This window comes from Phytophthora infestans, genomic scaffold (genome assembly GCF_000142945.1).
Source record: "Phytophthora infestans T30-4 supercont1.16 genomic scaffold, whole genome shotgun sequence".
In the NCBI taxonomy this organism is placed as follows: Eukaryota; Oomycota; class Peronosporomycetes; order Peronosporales; family Peronosporaceae; genus Phytophthora; species Phytophthora infestans.
Window position 1 is genome coordinate 900,535 of NW_003303743.1, and position 22,115 is coordinate 922,649.

Below are 22,115 nucleotides of genomic sequence, written 5' to 3' on the forward strand. Positions count from 1 at the left end.
GCTATCAACGCAGTTCGCGGTGGAGGTGTCACTGCCATGGGACTCTCCGTAGTGGCTAGCGCACGTCGTGCTGAGCGCGATGGAGGCCGACAACGACTTGGTGTAGCTGGTGCATCAACAGTGGTTTCAGGCGCGGCGACGATCACTGGAGGGCTGGCGGGAGATGGGTCAGTGCGTGCTGAAGCGATATGGTTTTCCACCGTGCCTTCAATCAGGGCGCCATACGTTTCTCGGACAACTTGGGCAGCTCGTGCTATCTCAGCATCGACAGGGTTCGTTGGGCGTGGAGCTCGCGAGCGGGTTCGGAGCACTACACAGATACACAGCATATTAGTACGCAGTCGCCATCCACATAGTGCAATAATTCGTACTGTTGGCATAATACTCGAGCACCGCGTTCTCTCCCAGAAAGTAGTCAGCGCCTTCTGCTCCATCGGCGCTACTGCCAGGTCGGATGTAGCGGTAACGGCCGTCCAGACTACGGCTTGGCGGGCGTTTGTTCGTCCATCCTTGCGACTTCAATTCACGCCACACCGAACGGAAGGAAAGGTCACGCGACCTTACGTCGCAGTCAAGGACCACTTTTTCTCGGGGCTTCGCCATCTTGATTCTGCTCTCGCTTGTGCTCTCGGCGCGCAAATTCTCGAATGAGGGAGAAGTTTGTTTGTCGGCGTGTGGCTGACAACCGTTCCCTATCTAATCCGATAAAAAACAATGTCAAATCAGTTTCTCAAAATTAGAAAAAAATTAGAGGACTATCTCTTGCAGGTACTATGGTCAGGCGTAGGTATTGAAACAGAAAAAGAGCCACTCACGCCACTCCGTTTATCTTAAAGTTTGTATTGGACCTGGCAAGGGAAAATACGCTCAATACAATTTTCAAGTCAAAATTGCTCTTATGTAGCATATTGCAGTTTATCAAAAATGCCTAAACAGCATTATGCAGCACGTCGGGCTGGAGGGGTTAATGTCTAAAATTGAGTGATTCCGTATGATGCTATGTTCATGTTGCATGAACAAGGTGATCTTCTTGATGAGGTCAAACCACAACTACGTCCACAAAATCTTATCGAAGAGAAGCGTATTAACAACACCGTTAATCTATTCTGTAGCATTATGGAGGCTCATGGTGTTAAGAAGTTTAAATTCCCTAAACTAAAACACTCTGATGATGAAATTGATGAATTCAGAAGCAAGCGGGAGGCTATATCTAAACCGAAAATTAAAAAAATAAATCTAAGAAGGCAAGCGAACGTGGACTTATGGAAGCTGGCGTGGCACCTCTCGAAGGGGCTACTAGACGCAAAGGTCAGACATATAACCTAAACGATATTCAGAACTTAGCTACTCCATCAGCATACATCTACCGCAAGCTTGGTTCCAAGTTCATTCGACTACCTGATCTTGATAAGAAGAGACTGACCATCTGCCAGCCAAATCGACGAAAATGTGGTCCGATGCGAGAGATCAGCGACTCTCTACAAAGCATGATCAAGGATCTTGTATTCAACAACGAATTGAGTCAAGATAAATACGATAAACTATCGATAGACGATAAGAAGCTATTTAAGGAAATCCTGTCAATCACACATCTACAATATAACTTCTCGGAGCAGCTAGAGGATCCGCTCGAATCTCTTCGCATGGAGTATGATAAGCTTAAGGGAGAGCTAATGTTAAACAAGGATAATCCCTCGATCTTAAAACAGCTGAAGGTAGTTTGCGTAGATATGTACTCGAATAAGCTAATTTCCGATTCTGAGTTCAAAAGCATTATAACTCGTCTATTATAAGTATGTTAGTTCTCGATCCACGCATCATCTCCAAGACCTCGGGTCTCTACCAGTTCCAAGCTGATAAGAACCTTGCTGAACTCAAAAGCTTGATGAAGGATCTCATCATCAAGGAATCTCCGCATCAAGAACGTCCAACAGTATGGGCACCTGACTCAAAGCCATACGATACGAAGTCAGTATCGACTCAGACAGATGCCGTAGCTGGTGGGCGTATCAACCGAAGCGAAAAAAAACAACCAAAGACACTTGCTCTGTAAGCAAGCCTAGCTACATTTTTTTGGCGCGGGGCGAAGCCCCCGCCCGGAGCCCGAAGGGCTCTTTTAGGTCATTTATTTGCCTTTGCTGACGGAGCGCGAGCTTATGGAGTAGACAGCCCATCTTGCTATAATCGACACAGAATTGTTTTCCAGGTAAATCTACAGTATTATCCTCTACATCTATATCAGGATTATCCACGATGTTGATGCAATGGTATAGGCCTGCGTTAAGCAAAGACTGAGCGCAGTACCCGTTTTTCATTTAAGCCCCTTCTTCATCACTTTTGTAGTTAAAATAACAAGGCTCTACTGCTAATAAAGCTTCACAAACACTTTCTTCAATTGGTTCAAAGTTTTTTTTAAACGAGCATCGGAGTATGTGTAGTAAGCTGTGCAGCTAAGCATACTACCAGCACATGCTATTGCGATTGGAACTGATGAGATAGGTCCTACAGTACTGACGAGACCTCCTGATTGCTTGAATAAGCAGCTCCTGTAGCTCCAGCGTTAATCCACCATATAATCCATACAAACTAGTAGTTGAGCCTATTGATACGCGTCCTGCGGTCGTCGAACCTCCGAAAATAGTCATCTTCGTGCTATTACCTACTCCAAATTTGAGATCATTTGATGTACCTGTACCTATAAACATGGCATTGCTAGAGGTTGCATTGGTTCCTTAATGAATTCAACGATGCCTGATACTGGCGTAGCGTTACTGCCAGTGAATCGGCAACATCTCGTATATGATCCATCTACATTATCTATACCAGAACCAGCGATAAGCAGATATGAATCAACTGGATACGTAGTACCAACTCCACAAGCAGTAAGGGTACCTACGGTGGTTATTCCACTCTGAGTTCCATAACCAGTAAAGGCATTCACTTTATGTGATGTATCTACTGTGATATCACCACCTGATACATTAACAGCTCCGGTGGATTGTACGAAGCCTGTGGTGGAACTGTCGTGAAGGCCGATGATAAATGCACAATCGTGGAGTCCGCAGAGAAGTCGTATTGCCAGGGCTGAGACTCGACGGAAGGAACGTGCACGGCGTTATTGGATCTACCGAATGCCGATGCGGATATCATGCGATGCGAGCCGAGCGCGGGTGATGGCCAATCACTGATGGCGCCTACTCGAGTCCTAGTACCAGTTATGGAGCTATGCTGCTAACAGAGACTGCTCAGGAACACCCTGCAGCTATGGCATTGTTCGGAGCGACGGCGTTGATTGCAGTGGTGGCGCTGGTTGTCGTTCGCCGCCGGGCCGTTGCTGCCTATTCTGCGCAGATGGTTGACGATGCCTATTACCCGTTGCTCCACTAGCATTGACTGGGTCTGGTTTTGCACTTCGCTCTTGGGATCACTCCTGCGCTATCGTGGGCCGTGTAGTACATAGATAACAAGAGAAAATAAATTGATTTTGATCGTGTTTTCGAATTTTGGTCCTGGTTTCGTAGAGCTGGACTTTGGTGAATAGAGCGTTTTTGCCCTCGTACTTTACGTAACGAGAGTAGTCAGACCACCGAGGCCTACCCCTTTCCGTAGAATGCCAATTGTACATTCGTCTAAGCACGTTTACTTACGTATACGTTACACTTGTAACTTGCATCACAGTTTCAGAGGAAAGCCATCTCTAAAAAGATCCAAAGGAAACCAAACTAGCAGTGAGGACGATGGAGCAGCACGATCTAAAGGAAATTTTGGAGGACACCCCGTTCCGTGTTGATGATCCGGCTAAGCGGTCGCGCTTCCAAACGCGGGACCTTACCAAACTGATGCTCATTGTAACGCGTCGCAAGCCGTACGCTGCGCCATACGGCAAGGGTGACGCTGAGTGGCAAGCTGTAGCCAATGAGCTCAACGCTGCTGTGAAAGCTTCTTTCTCGTCGAGGGCTTGTCGTGTCAAGGTAGCTGCGTTGATAAGAAACCACAAGCAGGAGTCTGCTGCAAGCCGCCGAGCTAGCGGAATTGCTGAAGACCACACTGAGCTTAGTGACTATATTGAAGCTTACCTCCAGCTAAAGACTCGGTTTGAAGAGAAGCGACACGCTGAAGCAGAGAAGAAAAAGCGTAAGAAGAAGCGCATCGCGACAGCAAGATCTAAGGCCATGCGTAAGGCGGCAATGAGGTATGACTGCTCAATTTTATTTAACGCTATCCTAACGCGGAATGTAGGTTAAAACGACGTAGAACCTCTACAACAGCGAGTAGTTCATTAAGGTCAGCCCCCAGGGGCACGGACGAAGCCGAAAGCGACAGCGATAGTTTCGTTGATAACAGCAATGACGATGGTGACAGCAGCCGTCGCGCCAGACGTGATGACCGTCACGAACGCCGAGAGCTTCTTGGAAGTGAAGACAGCAGCGACGAAGAAGCAAAGCGTGAAGAAAACGAGGATGAAGCAGCTGATGAAAGTGACGACGGCAGTAGTAGCAATTCCACGGAGGCAGATGTGGATCAACCCACGTCTGGCAGAAAGCGGCTTCGAGTGGAAGAGATATGGGCAAAAGAAGAAGAGCTTATGGAGAAGGAGAAAGAAGCTCAAATCGCCCGAGACACGAAACTTACCCAAGCTTTCGAAACATTGAACGTCCAGATACAAGCGCTAGTTCAGCATCTCGTCAACACTCATGGAAACCGCAACACCAACCAGTAATTGGTTACCAACTGGAGCCCGTATCAATCGCTGAGAGAGCCAAAAACAAACCTTTTTTTTGACAGCACCAGTCTAGCACACTAATGAAATACTAGTTTTCTCTTCTTGCTTAACAAATAGACGCAAAGTACTCATCAAAACTTGGTGGCGCCACATCAAAGTAACTACTGATCACGTTTTGGCCTCTGGAGATGGTCAAGCAGTTTGTCAGACGTACTGCAACCTCGTAAAGCATACCAACAGGAACGCTTCCAATGTTCATCTTCCTTTTGAAGTCGAGGAGCGCCCACTCGTTGATTACCTGTCCAAATCCCCATTCCACTGTTATACGCACGCGACTCATCGAAGCATTCACAACTGACTCCTCTCTGGTAGCCCCGACTCTATCAAACGGAGACGTGAACACATCCGTCTGGCCGTAGGCGGGATCACCGTACAATAAGTAGCCGTGAAAACGCTGGTCGTTTTGAATAGTGCTCTCTAGCCCCGAGGCCTCCAATAATGTCAGATCATGTAATCGACCTTCAGTAGGACCAAATAGATGAGCAATCATCCCATCAGGCGCAGTGACAGACTGGTATTTGATGCCGTGGCAGCGCTTGTGGCCGTTGAACATTGATTGTTGTTCAGCACTATCCAAAGGTCTGCAGATACGACGAAGTGTACCGTCGATAAAGCCCCGCACGTTTCGAAGTTCCCCTCCTTTTGCACGGACTGCAGCCGTATAGTCCTCCAGTCGACTACTGATACGATTTCAATCACCATCAAGAAGCGGAGCCCATCGCCGTGCGATATGCTCACAGACGTAGTAGAAAATTGAGCTCAAGTTGCTTTCGTGACGTCCATACCGGTCCTTGAGATCTCTCCAGCAACTCGGGTACGATAGCCTCTCCAGAACAATACAAAGGCCTTCAATGCCAGAAGTACGATACCCCTCCTCAGTCGAAAAGAAAGCTGGTAGTTGAAGTTTCCACAACAAAATTGCAAGGTGAGTCTTGCCAAATCGAAACCGGTCGATGCAGTTTCTCTCCGACATTTGGCTTATGTCGAAGCGACATCAGGAATACTTGAGCGCAGCATTTCCTTCTCAATCTGTCGCATCTGAATAGCTAGTGCACACGCTACAGCTCGAAAAAGCATCCCCAGTCGCCGGTAACGACGACGTCTCCGATGAAGTACCCACAGATCGATGCTTTTTTTGGCGTTTGACGTAACATTTTGCTGGCCGACTCTCGAATGTGGTCTTTGAACGCGCTAGTTAGCACTTCCCCACCAGAGGCAGCAGTGTTGTCGCTACCACTGTCACTTTCACTGGGAATATCATCTCGGTTATCGTTCTCACCAAGCAGTAAAGCCACAAAGTTATTTTCCCCACCGGGAAAAGCGCCAGCATCATCCTGTTGCGAGCCCAGACCGTGATTGCCATCCAAATTGTCATTATCCATGGGAAAATCATCGTCCAGTCCGTAAGAATAGTCGTAGTGGTCCTCCATTCCACCTATATTATGTGAATCAGCGCCTTCGCGTTGCTCACAGCCACATAGCTGCGCGTTTTGTGTCTCTTGAACTTGTGGCTCAACACCAAACGAGCAGGGAGACCTTGAAGCGTTTCTTGGACTGCGAGGTGCATCTCATTGCGCAAGCTGCGTCCTCCAGCTAGCTGGGTGCCATACCCAGCTTCAGGGTACTCCATGTCGCCCACGACTAATGTCTCCCTGTGCGCTCTGCGGAATGTTGCTGCCTTGATCTGACGCAAGTGGAAATGGCTCGTGACAATCGCTGTGGGGATTGATTTTAAGGACTTGAAAATTGCCCGTTTAATCGAATACTACCTGCAATATTTAATGAAATATCATAATGACTGAATATATAGTTTGAAGACTTTCATCTTGATGAGGGTTTCGTCTGATACGTTATTTGGAGCGAAATAGCGTACTTGACGAAACCATTTCTCCATCTGTTCATCTTGCCCTGACCCTGGTGACCCTTTTACGTTTACGGCGCTGCTCGATTTTCACGTAAAATACGTGAGCAAAAACGCTCTAATAAATAAGGAGAACATTTTCATTAATCGCGTGGGGACGACTGGCATTCTCTTCTTCGGTCTGCTCAAAACTAAAAGAGATCTACACCTTTAGATGTTATCGATTTCAACACGGATATTGCCAGCACGGAAACGCTCCGAATCTTGCTCGATATGTTGCCAGGAAACCTACCGACTGGTGACGGAGCGATCCAAAACGAACGCTTTGAAAAGAGACCCCTGATGAATGGCCCCCTGGCGTAAATGGCTCTTGGAATGAACGACGCTGTCACTTTTAAATTCAAGAAAAAGTGGTCAAGTGATCAAGTATCCCTGCTAAAATCTGTTCAATTTCGTTGGTGATGAGGCTCCTTGGACTGCTTGCTGCAGGAGCTTTCCAGCTACCTCTCGAGGCACTGGCCATGAGAGCATCGCTGGGCGTTAAGGAGACTCTACTAGCTGAAAACAGGGAGCGCAGTGTCACGTTTGCTTCACTTCCTTTCGATCTTCCGAACAACACCCTCATTTCTCAAGATGTTTTGACGAATAACGACCACTACTCAGGCATTCTCAGCCCCGACGGTCGCATCGGGTGCACGGAATCCTATGCTAGTGAACAAGACCAGGAAGTCGCCGTGGTTCTAGCATTCTCCAAGTGTCTTGATGACACCTCTTTGAGCATGGTCGAGGAGTGGGTAAACCAAGTCAAGGCCGGGATCATTTCAACTCCCTACGCGGAGGACCTGCAGATCACATTCCAGTCGACGATGGTGCCAGGTGCTTGCGAAGAACGCAGTGAGAAGACTAAACAAGGACTTCACGACCCCGCCATGGAGAGCCAGGGGAGCTCTTCGCCTCCGAAGAATCCGGAGACGACTGAACCACCAGTTCTTTTGGCCGACGGCGTTCTACCAACTGACCTTAAACGCCTGAAAGCATTCCCTGGACTCGGCAAAGCTGTCAATCTGGCTGATGATGAAGTCAAGCTGGATGTCAAGCCGATCGCTGTCATCTCCTTCGTAACCGGAGAGAAATCTTACGGGGAGGTGATGAAGTACGAGGCCAGTGTTCAAGTGTCTAAGACTTTCAACTTCCATATCTGCAAGAGCGGTATCAACTGTGAAGGCACATTTGAGAACTGTATCGACCTGCCAGAGGTGGTGGATCTGTTCATGTACAACCCGTTCACAATCACGCGCTCTATTGAGTGTGCCAACTTGGACGGTGGTGTGCCCGTCACGTACCTGGACGACTATGGTGCTCGTCAATGCTTTTGCAACTGTCCTGCTGGACACGTGCTCGAAGAGGACGACTACGGGGGTCTATCGTGCAAACAAACTGACGAAGACGTTTGCCCCTGTGCTTGGGCTCAAGTAAACGGGTTCAAGTACGAGGTGGATATCAACAAGGCCACTTGTTCAATCAAAGACTTAGCCTCCGCCTCCGTACTATCTGTGCCATTCCCGTCCGACGGCTACGTCGCAGACAAGCGTGATACACTGAAAGAAGGGTACCAGAACCCTCGGATTACGGTGACGGTAGACCGGCAGCAACTGGCTGAGTACAAGGGATCCGATATTCAAAGTGTTGTCGGCGCCGATGCGTCGTTGCCACTAACGTTTGAGGAGGTTGTGGGGCTGTCTTCAACGGCCTCAGATCTTAAACCCCTTGTGGCTCCTACGTACGGCACAAACACATACACAACGGAACACCCGTGGAAGGAGTACCAGGTGAACCGAGTTGCCCACATTGACGACTTGGAGTTGACATCCTACGGTAAATACAAGCTTGAAATGAGCGCCTACGACTACTTTTCCAGTGCCACTTGCGAGGGATGCCTGGTCATCGTGGATAAATACCGTCCGAAGGCGACAACGGTCTGTCCGTCTAGCTTCTGTGACGACGTCGCTGACCCCGTTCATTGCACGGAATCTGCTGAGCTCACGACCAATAATTTGGAGAAGGCTAGCGGCCTAGTTAACCAATATTTCGACTTCGCTAAGAAGGTCGAGAACGATGCGTGCAGTGTGGATAACCGGTGCGACTCGGAGTCGTTCAGTCGCCGTGATTTCTTTGAGACGGACTACACGGATCATGACTGTAGCCAAGCTCACCAATGCTTCGACAAGGATAAAGTAGTGGAGGACCTTATCACTTCCGACAAAGCCAAGACGAACCCTCTTGCAAGAGATGACAATGGCTGTGACAACACAGCTGTACCAGTACCAGTCGGACAGTGTACTAGGTGCTGCAAGATGCACACTGCACTAAAGGAGTGGTGGACAGACTACCGTTGCGGGTCCGACTACGACGCTCGCTACTGCGAGGGAGACAGTGACCAGACCTGTGATTTCAAGCAGTGTCTCGTGATGAATGGTGATACGTTGGCGACGGCGACCGCTTCGATCACGGAGGACGCCAAGAAAGAATCGGAGTCTGTGCTGGCTGACGTGGAAGATGAAGCTTATCAAACAGTGACTCAAATCCATCGCTCACTGGATTGCACGTCGTTCGGTGGTACGGACGGAGAATGCGAGCTCAGAACTAAATTGTCCGATCTGATCGACACCACGGAATCTCTCAATTTTGGCTCGTACGGAAGTCGAGAAGCCACTGACTACGTGTTCTGGCGCTACAAGCTCGTGTCGGAGGACGAATCCTGGCAACTGTGGAAGACTTCCAAGCACGTCGATGACTACGGAGGTGTAACTTACGACAACGATGGTCTGGTGACGTTCTCGAACCCAGAGACAAAGATCACAATCGAAGCCTGGACGCAATGTGGTCTGGTCCGTCGCTTCTTCTTCTACGTCCACCTACACGTCAACAGCCCCGTGAGTGTGTGTGAGAAATTCAACGACATGTGGTACCAGACATCCGTGTCGAGACTACCGATCGGCGTGGGCATGTGTGCATATCCAGGTAGCGACTTTGCCGAGCTGACGTTCGACTTCCACCCGAACGCAGGTCTGCAGTACTCTCGCGAGGAGTTGAGGATGAAGGTGTCGAAGGTTGAGTGCACGGGTGCTCTCGAAGGCCGCAAGCCGATAACAATCTTAAGTGTAGCAGAAGATTCCCCTGAAATTGTGACCCGATTCGCTGTCGAGATGCTGAACAAGGCCACAACCGAAGCCGCCACAGATTTCCACGTGGAGTGTGCATTCACGTACACGAAACGCAGCGGAGCGAGAGCCACGGAGACGTGCAAACGTGATTTCTCGATATCAGACTGTAAGGGTCCCGCGTTTGACAAGCCTGACAGTGAGTGTGAGTACGAGGCATGTGCTGGTCAAGCTGAAGTCGGTCTGTATGAGGCGTGCGGTGGCACCGTTGTGAGGGCCGATGAAACCTGTACGATTGTCGAGACAGACGAGAAACCTTGCTGCCAGGGCTGCGAGAACACGGAAGTCACGTGTGTAGCTCTACTGGATCTGCCGAATAGCAATGCTGACATCATGCGATGTGAACCGAGCTCCGGTGGGGCTTACTCGAGCTACAGCAGCTATGCAGCTGTGCTGCTAACGGAGACTGCGCATGGCCATCCTGCTGCCATGACGCTGCTGGGTGCGACCACGTTGATTGCTGTGGTGGCGCTGGTTGTTGTTCGTCGTCGGGCGACTGCTTCGCACTCGGCTCAGATGGCTGACGACGCCTATTATCCGTTGCTTCACTAAGCTCGCGAGTCTGAAGAGCAGTCCTTTCAGCGCTTGTCCTAGGGTCGTAACATGATGCATTCTTGATGACTACGATAAAGAAAAGTGTTTTTTTAGTTAAAGATTACAATTATTAAAGAAGACGGTAGTAGTCGCCTTGCTCGATATCAGCAACACGATGCTTGAGGTTGATAGCCACCACAGCTATGAGTGTGATGGTCGCCCCTAGAAGCAATAAGCTGGTCAGACTCATGGAATTCGGCTCTGAACCGTTTGTCGTGGCCGCTTCGAGTTTCAATAGCGGGTTTGGCTGAGGTTCACATCGCTTAATGTCTGTCGTACTGACACTCGTGCAAACCAGCGGTTTGTTACACTTGTTACAGCAGGTCGGCGCTATCGGCGTCTTCAGAAACGTATTCGTCGCTGACGATGTAACAATTGCCCCACCACAAGCCTCATATATCCCCGGTGCTGAGTCAGCCGCGCATCTGACGGAACACAGATCCTCCTTCTTCTCACACTTCAATTCGGGCTTTTCACAGTCGGTTATGGTGAATGTGTGTCGGCAATCGATCGCGTTGACATCCGTGGAGGTTTGTACCCGTGTGCTGGTCTGACTTATACGTGTGAACTTGCAGCGAGCAACTCCGGTTGTTTTCTGCGCAGTAGTCGGGTTATTCACCAGTTCAACACCGTAATATTTGCTAATGCGAGTGGAGATTTGGTCGTCTACCAGCGTGACAATTTGTGTGTCCTTCGCACCCGCCTCCTTCACCATAATATCACATTTGACTGCGACCGTGCTGCCCACTTGCCCTAAGACGTCCGCAGCTGCCATGTCAAATTTCAGGATAGCGAAATCGCTTCCTCCATACGCACAAGACGCGCCCTCGCTACCTTGAATCCCATATTTTTCGACAACATTCCACATTGAGGCGAACTTAGAGCACGTTAACGCGCTCTGCACGAAAAGGTTGACAGTAAGAGCAAACTGGTTCACCCTACCACACGCTGTCCACGCCTCCAGCACGAGCGTCGTGCTTGCATCCACGAACGAAATTGCACTGTCACTGAGCGGATCCCACTTGACGAACGTCGAGCCATCAGTGTTGTACCGCCAGAACACGTACTCTTTGCTGTTTGCGGCCTCGGACGGCGGAGTTGGAAACGGTGCAGCAAACCCCGTTGTGACGTCAAGAAGATCCGACAACTTGACAGAGTAGCGACATTTGGCGTTAGTTTTGTCGAAGCTGGTGCACGGAATAGTGTAGTAAATGTTTTTTGTAACATCGACTGCTGCCGGCTTGGTTGTCAGCGAGTTGAGCGCTGCGGTTGAAGCTGTCTGGATGGAATTCTTGATAGCGACCGTCGCTGTTGCCACGTCAGAGCCTTTGGCTTGGAGACACACGTCGATGGAACACACACTGGGGACCGCGGTGTCGCCAACACAGCTTGGAGACTGGCTGCTGTAGGCGTAGCAATCGTAGGGCGTAAATTGTTCCTTCAGTTTCCTGGTCTTACGGCAGCACCAAGTGCACTGAGTGTTAAGTGCGACCTCCAAGACAGCAAGCGGGGTCTGCAGAGCGTTAGAAAACGGAGTTGATTTGAGCTTTGCCATGTTTGTCGCCAAGGCGGCATCGTCAAAGCAAGCCCCCGTGCAATCTTTCTCGCTCTCGTAGAAAAGTTTGAATTTGGCCAACTTGTCGACACCGGGGACGCCACACAGCACATCACTGTTGGCGTTATTCACTACGTTGCTGTCGGCTGTGTAGGTCCTGTACGAAGCATCGTAGCTTTGAAATGTAGCCAATGTCGTCTTCGTTAGTCGCTGGGGACTTGTGATACCGGCCGTCAGTGGGCAACTGCCACTGGACCCGAATCGTGGACGAAACTTGTCAAGAATTGCAACACAGCCCGTGCAAATAGCTTTACGGCTGTACCCAGTGCCGATAGTTTCCAGATCGTACAGCCCCGGCGCCTCAAACTTAATTTCGTTCTGTACCAACGTTGGATTTGCCAGATATTGACTCCACAAGGTTTGCCTGGTGGTCAGCGTCGTTGAAGACCCTCGTTTGGTGGACGTGAGCTGGATGTACTGTGGCTTTAGGTTTTTCAATAGAAATACGCGTGCGAAACGCTGAAAGTCGTTCTCGAAGATCTTTAAGGGATCTGGCACGGGTAGATCGCACTTGTAAGGCTCTCCAAGTTTCAAAGTGCTCGTAACAGTGTCCAAGATGCACGATAACCCGTTCTGCCACGAGCAAAAGAGATCCGGATCGTCCTCCGCCATGAGGAGGAGTTCGGTATTCTGTTCCGTGTCCAACGTGACATTTTCAGACCCATTTAGACTCAACGCACTGACGAATACAGCCCAGAAGGTTAAAGCCACAAGGAGACCAGTAAGAGCTGACATGCTCCACGAGACTTGAAGAAAGATCCAATTGTGGCCGAATGATGCGAATACTGAAATGATCAACACCCATGATGTGTTTCAATGGTTACGAGACGCTGGTAAGGGTCGCGACCTTACCTAAAGTGAACTGACGCAACTAATCGATCTTTGCGGATACCTTTTATTTCGACATTTATTTAAAGTCATTGTGCGACCCAATTTGATTTACATTTTTGTCAGTTTGCTTAGCTACTGTAGCAGAGCACGATAACTTTGCGTACTATGACCGTTTCTCACAAAAAAAATACTTTAAAAAAGCTTTTCTTAAAAGAAACAATCATTGCATGACAGAAAATAGTACTTCGAAGTAATATTAACCAAGTAACCAGTTATACCGAATAATAACCCCCTTGTTGTGTCCTCGTTAATCATCAAGACAAGAGGTCCATTTTGATGAATCCAACATCTCGAGACAGTATTTTATCTTGCGCGGTTGCTGGTACGACATATAAGGATCCACGCTAGTTCGACTTGGCAGGGCAACCTCTGCGGATACAGACTGCACCGAATCGCATAAACCCACACGTGAGATCACCGTACGAATGCGTAGCCACTCAATAATAACCAACCTCTTTCGCCTTGACGCGGTATCTCGCAAACTGACGGAAGCGCTCTTCCGTTGGACAATCGTTGTCACTTGGACACTCGAGCTGATCACTGCGAGGTTTGGAAGCACAGGTTTCCATCTCTTGAAAATACAAACTTCCTTCGATTTTTAGCGTGGTGTGGACGTTCTTTCCGACGCGAAATATTTCCTCCTCATTTGCCGCGCATGGAAGAATCAAACAGCACTTAAGCTCTGACAAGGGGGAGAAACCGAGTGTTGCAGCGCGAGATGCCAGTGCAGAGCTGTGGACGTGCATCAGCTCGTCAAACTCCCGCTTGCTGAACCTTACCAGATGCAGACAGAAATTAGTACAGTAAACTTCCTTCAACGACGTTTTAGCTGCACTGACGAGCCACTTGCTGCTGTGTGGAACTCGATCTTCTCTCCAAATCGTCCCTTAAATAAGTGTGCGTGCATTACAGTGCGCCACACCATGTCCAGCTCCTTAACTGGGAAGAAGTAAGCCTGCAATTTACAGCAAAGAATGTCATACAAAGATACGAATTTCACTTGTACGAAATCACGAACAAAGTAACCAAGACGAGAAGACTCTTCAGGCGCAATGTCTCTCTTCCGCTTTTGACCGGCAGACTCCATAGGCACCGTGATTGTCGCTGTAGAACTCGATAATTTCCCAGACTCTCCCCCGTTGAGCAGAATCGCAAGCGCAATTCGATCGCTAGTTTCCCGACGAGATTGCAGCTGCTCTACAGACACGGCTGCGTCATCCACTTTGCACTCTTTTGTAGTCAGTATCGACTCGAGCCTCGCTCTTGCTGCTGCCTTTACAATCACCGTGGTAATCAGTCAGAACATACCACCAATTTTGCACTCTATCCAACAACACAGTGTACCTCGTCCAGCTCCCTCGCCGGTATATTCAGCAATACCACGTTTCTATGAGCCAGCTTGCTCAACGTCGTATTAAGCAGCTCTGGTTTTCACCACAAATAAACAATTTTCAGCAGGTATTTTCTTCAAATCAGCCCGATATTGCCACGAAAAAACACACCGATCATGCTCTTGATCACCACTTGGCCATCAAAGGCGACCCAGAAGTCATCAGCTTTGATTACCTCCCCCTTCTCTCTTAAGGTGGCAGTGATCGTGATCCTCTTATCCAGAGGTGGTATTCTCTCCAGCGCAAACTCCCCTTCGTCGCCCGAGTCATCGTACATTTCATCTTCATCCTCTTCTTCGTCCTCTTCACTCTCTAAATCTTCTTGGTATTGGTAGCCATCGGTTGGGCGACGAGCCAAGATCGGACCCAGTGTTTGTTGTTCCTGTCTGGCTCCATCTGCAGCCTGCGCTTCCGTGGAAACCACCAGAATTCTGCCTTGTTGAGCATTTGGTGCAACATTATTGAGAGTCCCATCTTCCTCCTCTTCTCCCTCGTCCTCCGCGGCATCAAGGAGATCTTGCCACTCATTCTCCAGGAGCCAGGTGGACGCCACTGTCACACTTTGGTCGCAGATCTCCAGCTGCTCAATGACACATTTTACGTCACGACGAATGTTACAAATTCACCCAGACACATTTATGCCATACGCACCACGCGCAAAAGCGCCTCCGTCGGCACCACAGGGAAGACTCCACGTAGGGTCTCCATCGAATGAACTGTTATTTTCTTATCCTGGAACTTGAAGCAAAGCTACACTTTGTACTATCAGATTGCGCAGGTAACTCAGACCTCATCAGCTCCTTTCAGTACCGGTATTAGTATCGCAGCGACGGTCGGTACTGCATCAGATTTCACAAATGAGCGAGGCTTAGATGGCATGCAAGAAGTAAATGTATTTGTCATTATGCTTTGATCACTCCTATCCAATAACTAAAAACCAAACTGACAAAGTTTCAAGCATTTGAAGAACCACGTCATAATGACCCAAAGTAAAACAGCTGAAGCAGCGCTCTTCAAAGTAGCAACTGCCTAACTAAACTCCAGCTTACTCGAGTAGTGGGTAGTAAGCATCGTCGACCTCTTGAGGACGAGAAGTACGACGCTTCACGACGACAAGTGCCACAACAGCAACCATAGCACTTGCTCCGAGCAGCGCCATCATCGTTGTCGTCTTCCCACTGGCAAATACTGCTTGCTCAGCTGCCTCCAGCCTCGAGTAATACGGATACGCGGATGGAACTTCACAGCGCTTGACATCCGTTGATCCAAAGGCAACACAGTTGAGATCAGGATCACAGTCGGCGCAACAAGATTCGTCAGCGGAAGTCTTGACGAAAGTCTGAGTCCCCTTCGAGGAAACGACAGTTCCACCGCAGGCCTCATAGGCACCGGGCTGTGCCTTGTCTGCACAGTCGTAGGCGCACACGTCCTCCTCTTCAACACCAGGCTCGATACGTGGCTTGTCACAGTCGGTAATGGTGAAGCTGTGAAAGCACGTGATGAAATTCTCAGGTGCAGTAACAGTAACGGAGCCTCCGTTGTTGCCATTGTTGCCATTGTTGCCGTTGTTGCCATTGTTGCCATTGTTGCCATTGTTGCCATTGTTGCCATTGTTGCCATTGTTGCCATTGTTGCCATTGTTGCCGTTGTTGCCGTTGTTGCCATTGTTGCCATTGTTGCCGTTGTTTCCATTGTTTCCATTGTTGCCGTTGTTACCATTGTTGCCGTTGTTGCCGTAGGAATCGCGGGAAAACGTACACTCAACGCGGAAAACTGACTTCGGGGCAGTGTGGGGATCATGCACAAGCTCAACAGCAAAGTTCTTGTCGATTTTGTTCTGGCTCGTTTCGCTCACGAGTATAGCTGGATTCACCGAGTATTCTGCCGCGGTGCTTTCGCGGACTCGAATATCGCACTTGACGTGCTTGTACGTTCCCTTCAGCAAGTCTTGACCTGACACAGGTGGGATGATGACATCGTAGTCGTAGTTGAGATTGAAGAGACTGAAGTCACTGTCCGGGACGTTGCAGTACGTGTCCTCGCCGTAGACTTTCGTAACCAGAGGGGTCCACATTTCCACAAACTTATCGCAAGTCAGCGAACGGTGGAGATAGAGCTTGACGACGATCTCAATCGATGAAATCTGTCCACAGGCTGTCCACGCTTCAACATTGACAGTCGTACTGGATGCTTTGAACGAATACTCGGCGTCACTGTTCGGGTTCCAGGTGGCCCAATCTTTGCTCCCGACTTTGACTCGCCAGAACACGTAGTCGGACGGCTTCTCCGAGTTAAGCGTGAGATCCGTCACAAACTTGGGGCCGCCACCAGCTTTCGGTCCGACGTCGAGGACATCCGAGAGCTTGACGTTGTAATGACACTTGTCGTTGGTGCCAACTTCGTCGTATGACGTGCACGGGAGACTGTAGTGGATGGTGTTGGCGACGTCGGTGTTTGCGGGCTTCTCCAACTCCTTGATGATCTTCTTCGAGGCCTCCTGCACCGAATCTTTCAGCTTGATGGTCGCTTCCGCAATGTCGTGTCCCGTCGCCTTGATGCTCGCCTCGAAGCTGCAAGTGCTACTTGGGAGACCCTCACAAGTACTTGGGGGCTGGGAAGCATCTGGTGGGCAAGTATACGCAGTATACTTTTCCTTGAGCGCAATCGACTTGGAGCAGGTCCACACGCACTTGTCGTTCAGACTCTTCTCGAGCTCCAGATTCGGACGCTTGACGCTCTCGACGGTAGTGAACGGGTTATTCTTCAGCTTGTCCAGGTTGCACTTGACACCATCGGAGCTAAAGCACATGCCCGCGGAGGGAGCAGATGTCGTGTCGTAGAAAATCTGTTGCGTTTGCGACTCAACATTACAGGCTGCGTCACTTTCAGGGTTGTTCAGGTGGTTGCTGGGCGAAGTGAACATGGCATAGCGCGTCTCCAGTGTAGTGAGAACTCGAATCCCTTCCTGCTTCAGTGGAACCGAACTGGAAGCCGAGGAGGGACACGTCCCCTCCCTGAAACGAGGTCGATACGTGTCTCGAACGGCGACGCATCCATCGCAAGTAGCGAAGCGGTCGTAATCGTACGCGGAGATGGCCAAGTCGTACACACCAACTCCTGGAAACTTGATGTTGTTCTGCGATTTCGTCGGGTCTTTCATGTACCCAGCCCACGCGAGATGTCCTGTAGACGCCTCAGTCGAGCCGCCCAAGCCTGGGGTGGGGCCCGTCGACGTGATCTCGATGTATGGATAGTCGGTCGAGGCGAGACCAGAGTCAAACTTGTTGACTCGCTTGTCACCCACATAGTTATCCGACGGAACGGGGACATCAGCGGAGCACGTGGATCCGAGTTTCAGGTCGTTCTTCGCTGCGTTCAACTCGCACACCTCCGGGCCCCACGAGCACGTCGCGTACGGGTCCGGATTGTAGGCGTACGCGGAGAGGAAGGATAGGGGCGTGACCTGGGACAGATTTTCATTACCCGTCGTAGCGAGGTCGCGTAGCATCGCATGGTCGGCACCCTCTTGGTTCAGCGCGGCGACGACTGCGCCGTAGGCAGACACCACTGCAAGTACTGTGGCGATTCGCATGGTTGCAGAAAGGTGGCCGCGAGCTGATGGCCTTGCTTTGACGTCGAGGCGTTTGAGGCTTGCAAGGAGAATTGCAAAGTGGTTCCTGAATACTGGCACGTTTGTTGAGCAATTCACATGGCGACGGATCGAGAGAGGAATGTGCGGACGGGAGTTGATGGCGTCGCCTTGGGGCGGCTCTCTGTCCAAGATCGCGGTGCGAAGGTGACCATTTGCAGAGCTCAGTTGGGCCGTCGGTTTTAGATATTGCGTAAGATTTGGATCGACCTGTGTCTGCTCAAGGTGTCGGTTTGAAAAGTCGGGGGTTTCTTGAAATCTAAACTTTTTGCGATGTGTCTTCGCGAAAAAATGGCTGATCGGTAAGTGACACCCTTTTTTAATATTGTTGTTGTACTGTGAGTCAAATAATCCACCATAACCAACGGAAAAACGCTGGCTCCGAACTAATAGCTCAGCGATCTTTTCACGATAGTAACTTTGCTGCTGCAACGTGCTATGCCCAAACAGAAACATGGAGCCGTCCACAGACTTAGGGATTCCACGGAATCTGCGTCGACTTAGTAAAGCACAGTCTGGAATAATATCCTGGTTGCGCAACAAAAATGGGCTTACAACACATGATTGGGTTGCTACCTTTTCGCTGTAGCTGTTGTGATGGAGAAATACAAAAAGATACGCGAAATGAGAAGCTAATTATTCAAAAATGAGTTAGCTTAGTAACGCAATGAATTGCGGAACAGGTCCATAGCTAACTTCAATTGCTGAACTCATCGTGATCAATGGATTTGCGTGCTAACATGGAGTTCTATCAATGAGATTTCCGACCTCTGTACATCTTGACTGCAGATAAGTAGGCTCCAATCGAAAAACATTAACAAAAATCAAATTGAAGGTTATAGTTTTTATCACAACCGCATCATGGCGTCGCAATAGCGCATGAGAGGTTGCTAACGTAAGAGGTGGCCTACAGTAGTTACCTAAGCATTTCTTCGTTATCAGCATGAAGACTTTGCAAATTTGCTACAGCAACTTCATGCAGTAGTAGAGTCTTAAGCGGAAGCTGTGGCAAATGCTGTGGCAGCCTTAGCGAAATCGGACAAGAGAGGCTTCTTCTTCGTGTACGCGGCGCACGGCACAAAGCGGCTCGTGATGTCTTTCCACTTGGGGATACCAATTACTAAATCTCCCGTCTTTAAACCCGCCACGATGTTGTAACATCGCGTATGCCCATCGACATGAAAGTTGGCTCGAAAGATGTCCGAGTAGTCTTCAACGCCGCCCAGACAGTCGGCTTGGTATTGACACAGCACCATTTCCATCTGCTCTCTGGCCGCCATCTCTTCATATCCAACAATGCGAGCAGATTCGTACAGCGCAACATTCCAACGCTTCACTTTCTCGTCGTAACTCGTTCCCGGCTCGATTATTGGAGAAGGACGGTCGCGTGTTTTGCTCCGACTCGCTAGTAGAGTCGTGATAGTACCGTTAACCGCAGCCATATTGGTAGCATTTTTGCAGTTTTGATACATGTTGGCCAGTCCTCCACTGATCGCGTAGCTGTAGCTGTAGTTCCCCAGGTCTTTAGCATCGACATAATCCGCATACTTGCTGGGTAAATCCTTGAAAAATGGGTAAAGGATGTTGTTGGGGTCCTCCCACACATTGACAAGGGTTTTCCCATCCGTTGCATTGGCGCGCATCGTGATGGTGTCATCGCTCGTATAGTTGCCAGTAGTTCTTTTTGCACATGTGCTAAACCACCGAGGGTCGCTACCTTTGTCTGCTGCTGAGAGCACCACGTTTGTACCGCCCACTTGGCACTTGAGATAAATTACTTGCAGCAAGTCGATCAACGAGTGGTGGAGGTAGAAAACCGGATCTGCCGGAGACTGAAACCACGCCATAACGCCGTTAAGAACGCTGTGGATGGTGTCTAATCACATTACGAGAACAGCCACACTGGTAAGGCATTGAATACGCTACAGAATTTGCACCAAAACTTACTGTGAACGCCCCCTTCGACTGCCTGCGTGAACCTGGCTGAATCGCTGTAAGTGAAGACCTGCTGAGCCATCGAACCTAGTGAAGCCTCTCCAGGGTAACGAGTACTTGCCAGATAGTTCTTAGATCCGCGAGTGACACACTGAGCGCAGACCGAGTTGTTGCCGCAGAAGTGAGACAGGATGCCTTGATTGACGCATGTAGAGTACGAAGCCGCAATGGACACGTTGTATATGATCAACCGCGCGCTGACGCCCGTCATGGCACCACCAGAGTCCGTGAGAAAAGGTGTACAGCCCAGTAGATAGTTGCATTGGCCAGCAGCTTGTCGAGCGTACGCCGAGAGATGGTCCCAGTACGGGAGTGTCAAGCAACGGTACTTGGCATCCAAGCTTCGCAGCATATTCTCGTAGCCCAATAGCAGCATGCGGTGCCAGTAGATGAACATGCAGTTTTGATGCGCCTGTTTCTCCGACATGAACTCGACGTGCACTTGGACGAATTTTTGGTGGAATCCCAAGTCCATGGCAACGCCTACCGCTTCCAGATACAGAGCCTTCTCCGTCGTACTGTACGTATCCCAGGATCGACGAATACGAGCATCCGAACAGTTGGTGCCCACTTGTTGCCCACTGGCAGTGGAAATCGCAAAAGCAATCACCAACCATGACGTAAATGAAGACTTGAAGTTGAAACGTCCCATCTCTTGACTACGTTTCCACCGACTTGACTGCAAACGAAAAGATCCTGAAATGACGCGAGTCTATGCTGGGCACACATACTAGTCTAGTAGTTTTCCTGTGGAGGAGAGTTGTTGCTGACAACAAGATCTTGGATCCTATCGTGAAGAGTCGCATGGTTGATAAGCATGAGTTCATGGCGATACAATTGGTCAAAAATCAGCTCAGCTAATAAATGACCGCCGCCGAGGTATTAATTCAATCTATCGGAAAATGGAGAACGGGCAGGGGCCTGTTTTAAGTTTGCTTCACGCCGAACTGCCTGAGTGCTCAAGAATGTGGTGCTATGTCACATCAAAATCTTTCTTGTAAGAAAGAAGGGCTGGGCTAGAAATCTTTATTTACTTTACCGTAAATCATCTCGTAAATTCACCCCTGCATACATGTAATGTAGATTTTCTTAGACGTATTTGCTTTATATCTTCGATTTTTAATAAATAATGTCGTTTTATATATCGAGGTCCATAAAAAACGGCAAATCGGAAGACCAATAAATCGAGCTAAATCGAGCGCCCAAGTTGGATTCCAGGCAAATCACACCATGTAAATCTACCATTTTTGCGCGCTTGAAAACGCAATTCGAGCGCATAGAAATACCTGTTCCTATCTCGTTTTAATGCATTATTTATATGCCGATCTAAGTCATAAAACGGAAGCCCAATAATACTTCTACTTTACATTTCCGTATACACAAGACACGTATTAGTGTTTCTATTGATCTAGCAAGAATTATAACAGTGTTGATCTAGATTTAAACTTCAAGTGAAGACAATGTGTGCACGGAATCGGCTAATTAGTATTGTGCGAAATTTGTCAAACGCGCACCCACTCACGTAAAACTGTCTTACAGAATGCACCTCTGGTTTCATTGGCCTGGCACTTTGACATGCATATCTTTTGGGGTTATTGTAGCTAATAGGATGACCTAAGATTGCAGTTTGAGCCATTCATAGCGTCGTGTCGATGAGTTGTGGATTGCTGCCGCATCGGCAATTTTGGACGGAGCTGACAATAGTGCACGAGGTGTGTAAACACCCAATTATTAAGCATCATCCACATACCTTTGATTGGATTTACAAAACTACTTTAGTGCACAGGAACTTGATAATGGATATTGCACTCAATCCGAGGCAGAAGAAAAAGTAAAAGTAAATAAGTTAGCTGCCTTAGCACTCTCTCTCTCCGGTTCTCACAACCAGTGAAGGATCTAAGTCCTTCTCCCGTACTGGGACCCTTGTCTCTCAGCATCTTCGACAGCTTGGTCGGACTCCTTGGCTAAGTCTCACGTTTTTTTTAATTTAGCTCCGACATTGACGCTTCCATACGCAATCCAAAACTTGAATGTGATTTCAATGTGAGTCTTGCAATAGCGGATAATGCCAATGATAGTGGGAGCTCCGCTAAAAAATACTTCTCCTAATTGTCA

At 49.0% G+C, this 22,115-nt stretch overlaps 4 protein-coding genes across 4 annotated transcripts; 1 reads left to right on the top strand and 3 right to left on the bottom strand.

Moving 5' to 3' along the window:
* Nucleotides 1-7,105: 7,105 nt before the first annotated feature.
* Nucleotides 7,106-10,417, top strand: PITG_08793 (uncharacterized protein; the record flags this gene model as incomplete). The annotated part of the gene is made up of 1 exon (XM_002902816.1): nucleotides 7,106-10,417. One exon carries the CDS (start codon nucleotides 7,106-7,108, stop codon nucleotides 10,415-10,417), a length of 3,312 nt encoding a protein of 1,103 aa, XP_002902862.1.
* A 2,716-nt stretch (nucleotides 10,418-13,133) lies between these two features.
* On the bottom strand, nucleotides 13,134-13,872 carry PITG_08794 (uncharacterized protein; the record flags this gene model as incomplete). Its single annotated transcript, XM_002902817.1, has 2 exons — nucleotides 13,134-13,739; nucleotides 13,805-13,872. 2 exons carry the CDS (start codon nucleotides 13,870-13,872, stop codon nucleotides 13,403-13,405), a joined length of 405 nt encoding a protein of 134 aa, XP_002902863.1.
* A 1,427-nt stretch (nucleotides 13,873-15,299) lies between these two features.
* On the bottom strand, nucleotides 15,300-18,160 carry PITG_08795 (uncharacterized protein; the record flags this gene model as incomplete). The annotated part of the gene is made up of 2 exons (XM_002902818.1): nucleotides 15,300-18,033; nucleotides 18,066-18,160. The coding sequence occupies 2 exons, from the start codon at nucleotides 18,158-18,160 to the stop codon at nucleotides 15,402-15,404; spliced, it is 2,727 nt and encodes a 908-aa protein (XP_002902864.1).
* An 837-nt stretch (nucleotides 18,161-18,997) lies between these two features.
* Nucleotides 18,998-20,652, bottom strand: PITG_22861 (uncharacterized protein; the record flags this gene model as incomplete). The annotated part of the gene is made up of 2 exons (XM_002902819.1): nucleotides 18,998-19,881; nucleotides 19,953-20,652. The coding sequence occupies 2 exons, from the start codon at nucleotides 20,650-20,652 to the stop codon at nucleotides 18,998-19,000; spliced, it is 1,584 nt and encodes a 527-aa protein (XP_002902865.1).
* Nucleotides 20,653-22,115: the final 1,463 nt, after the last annotated feature.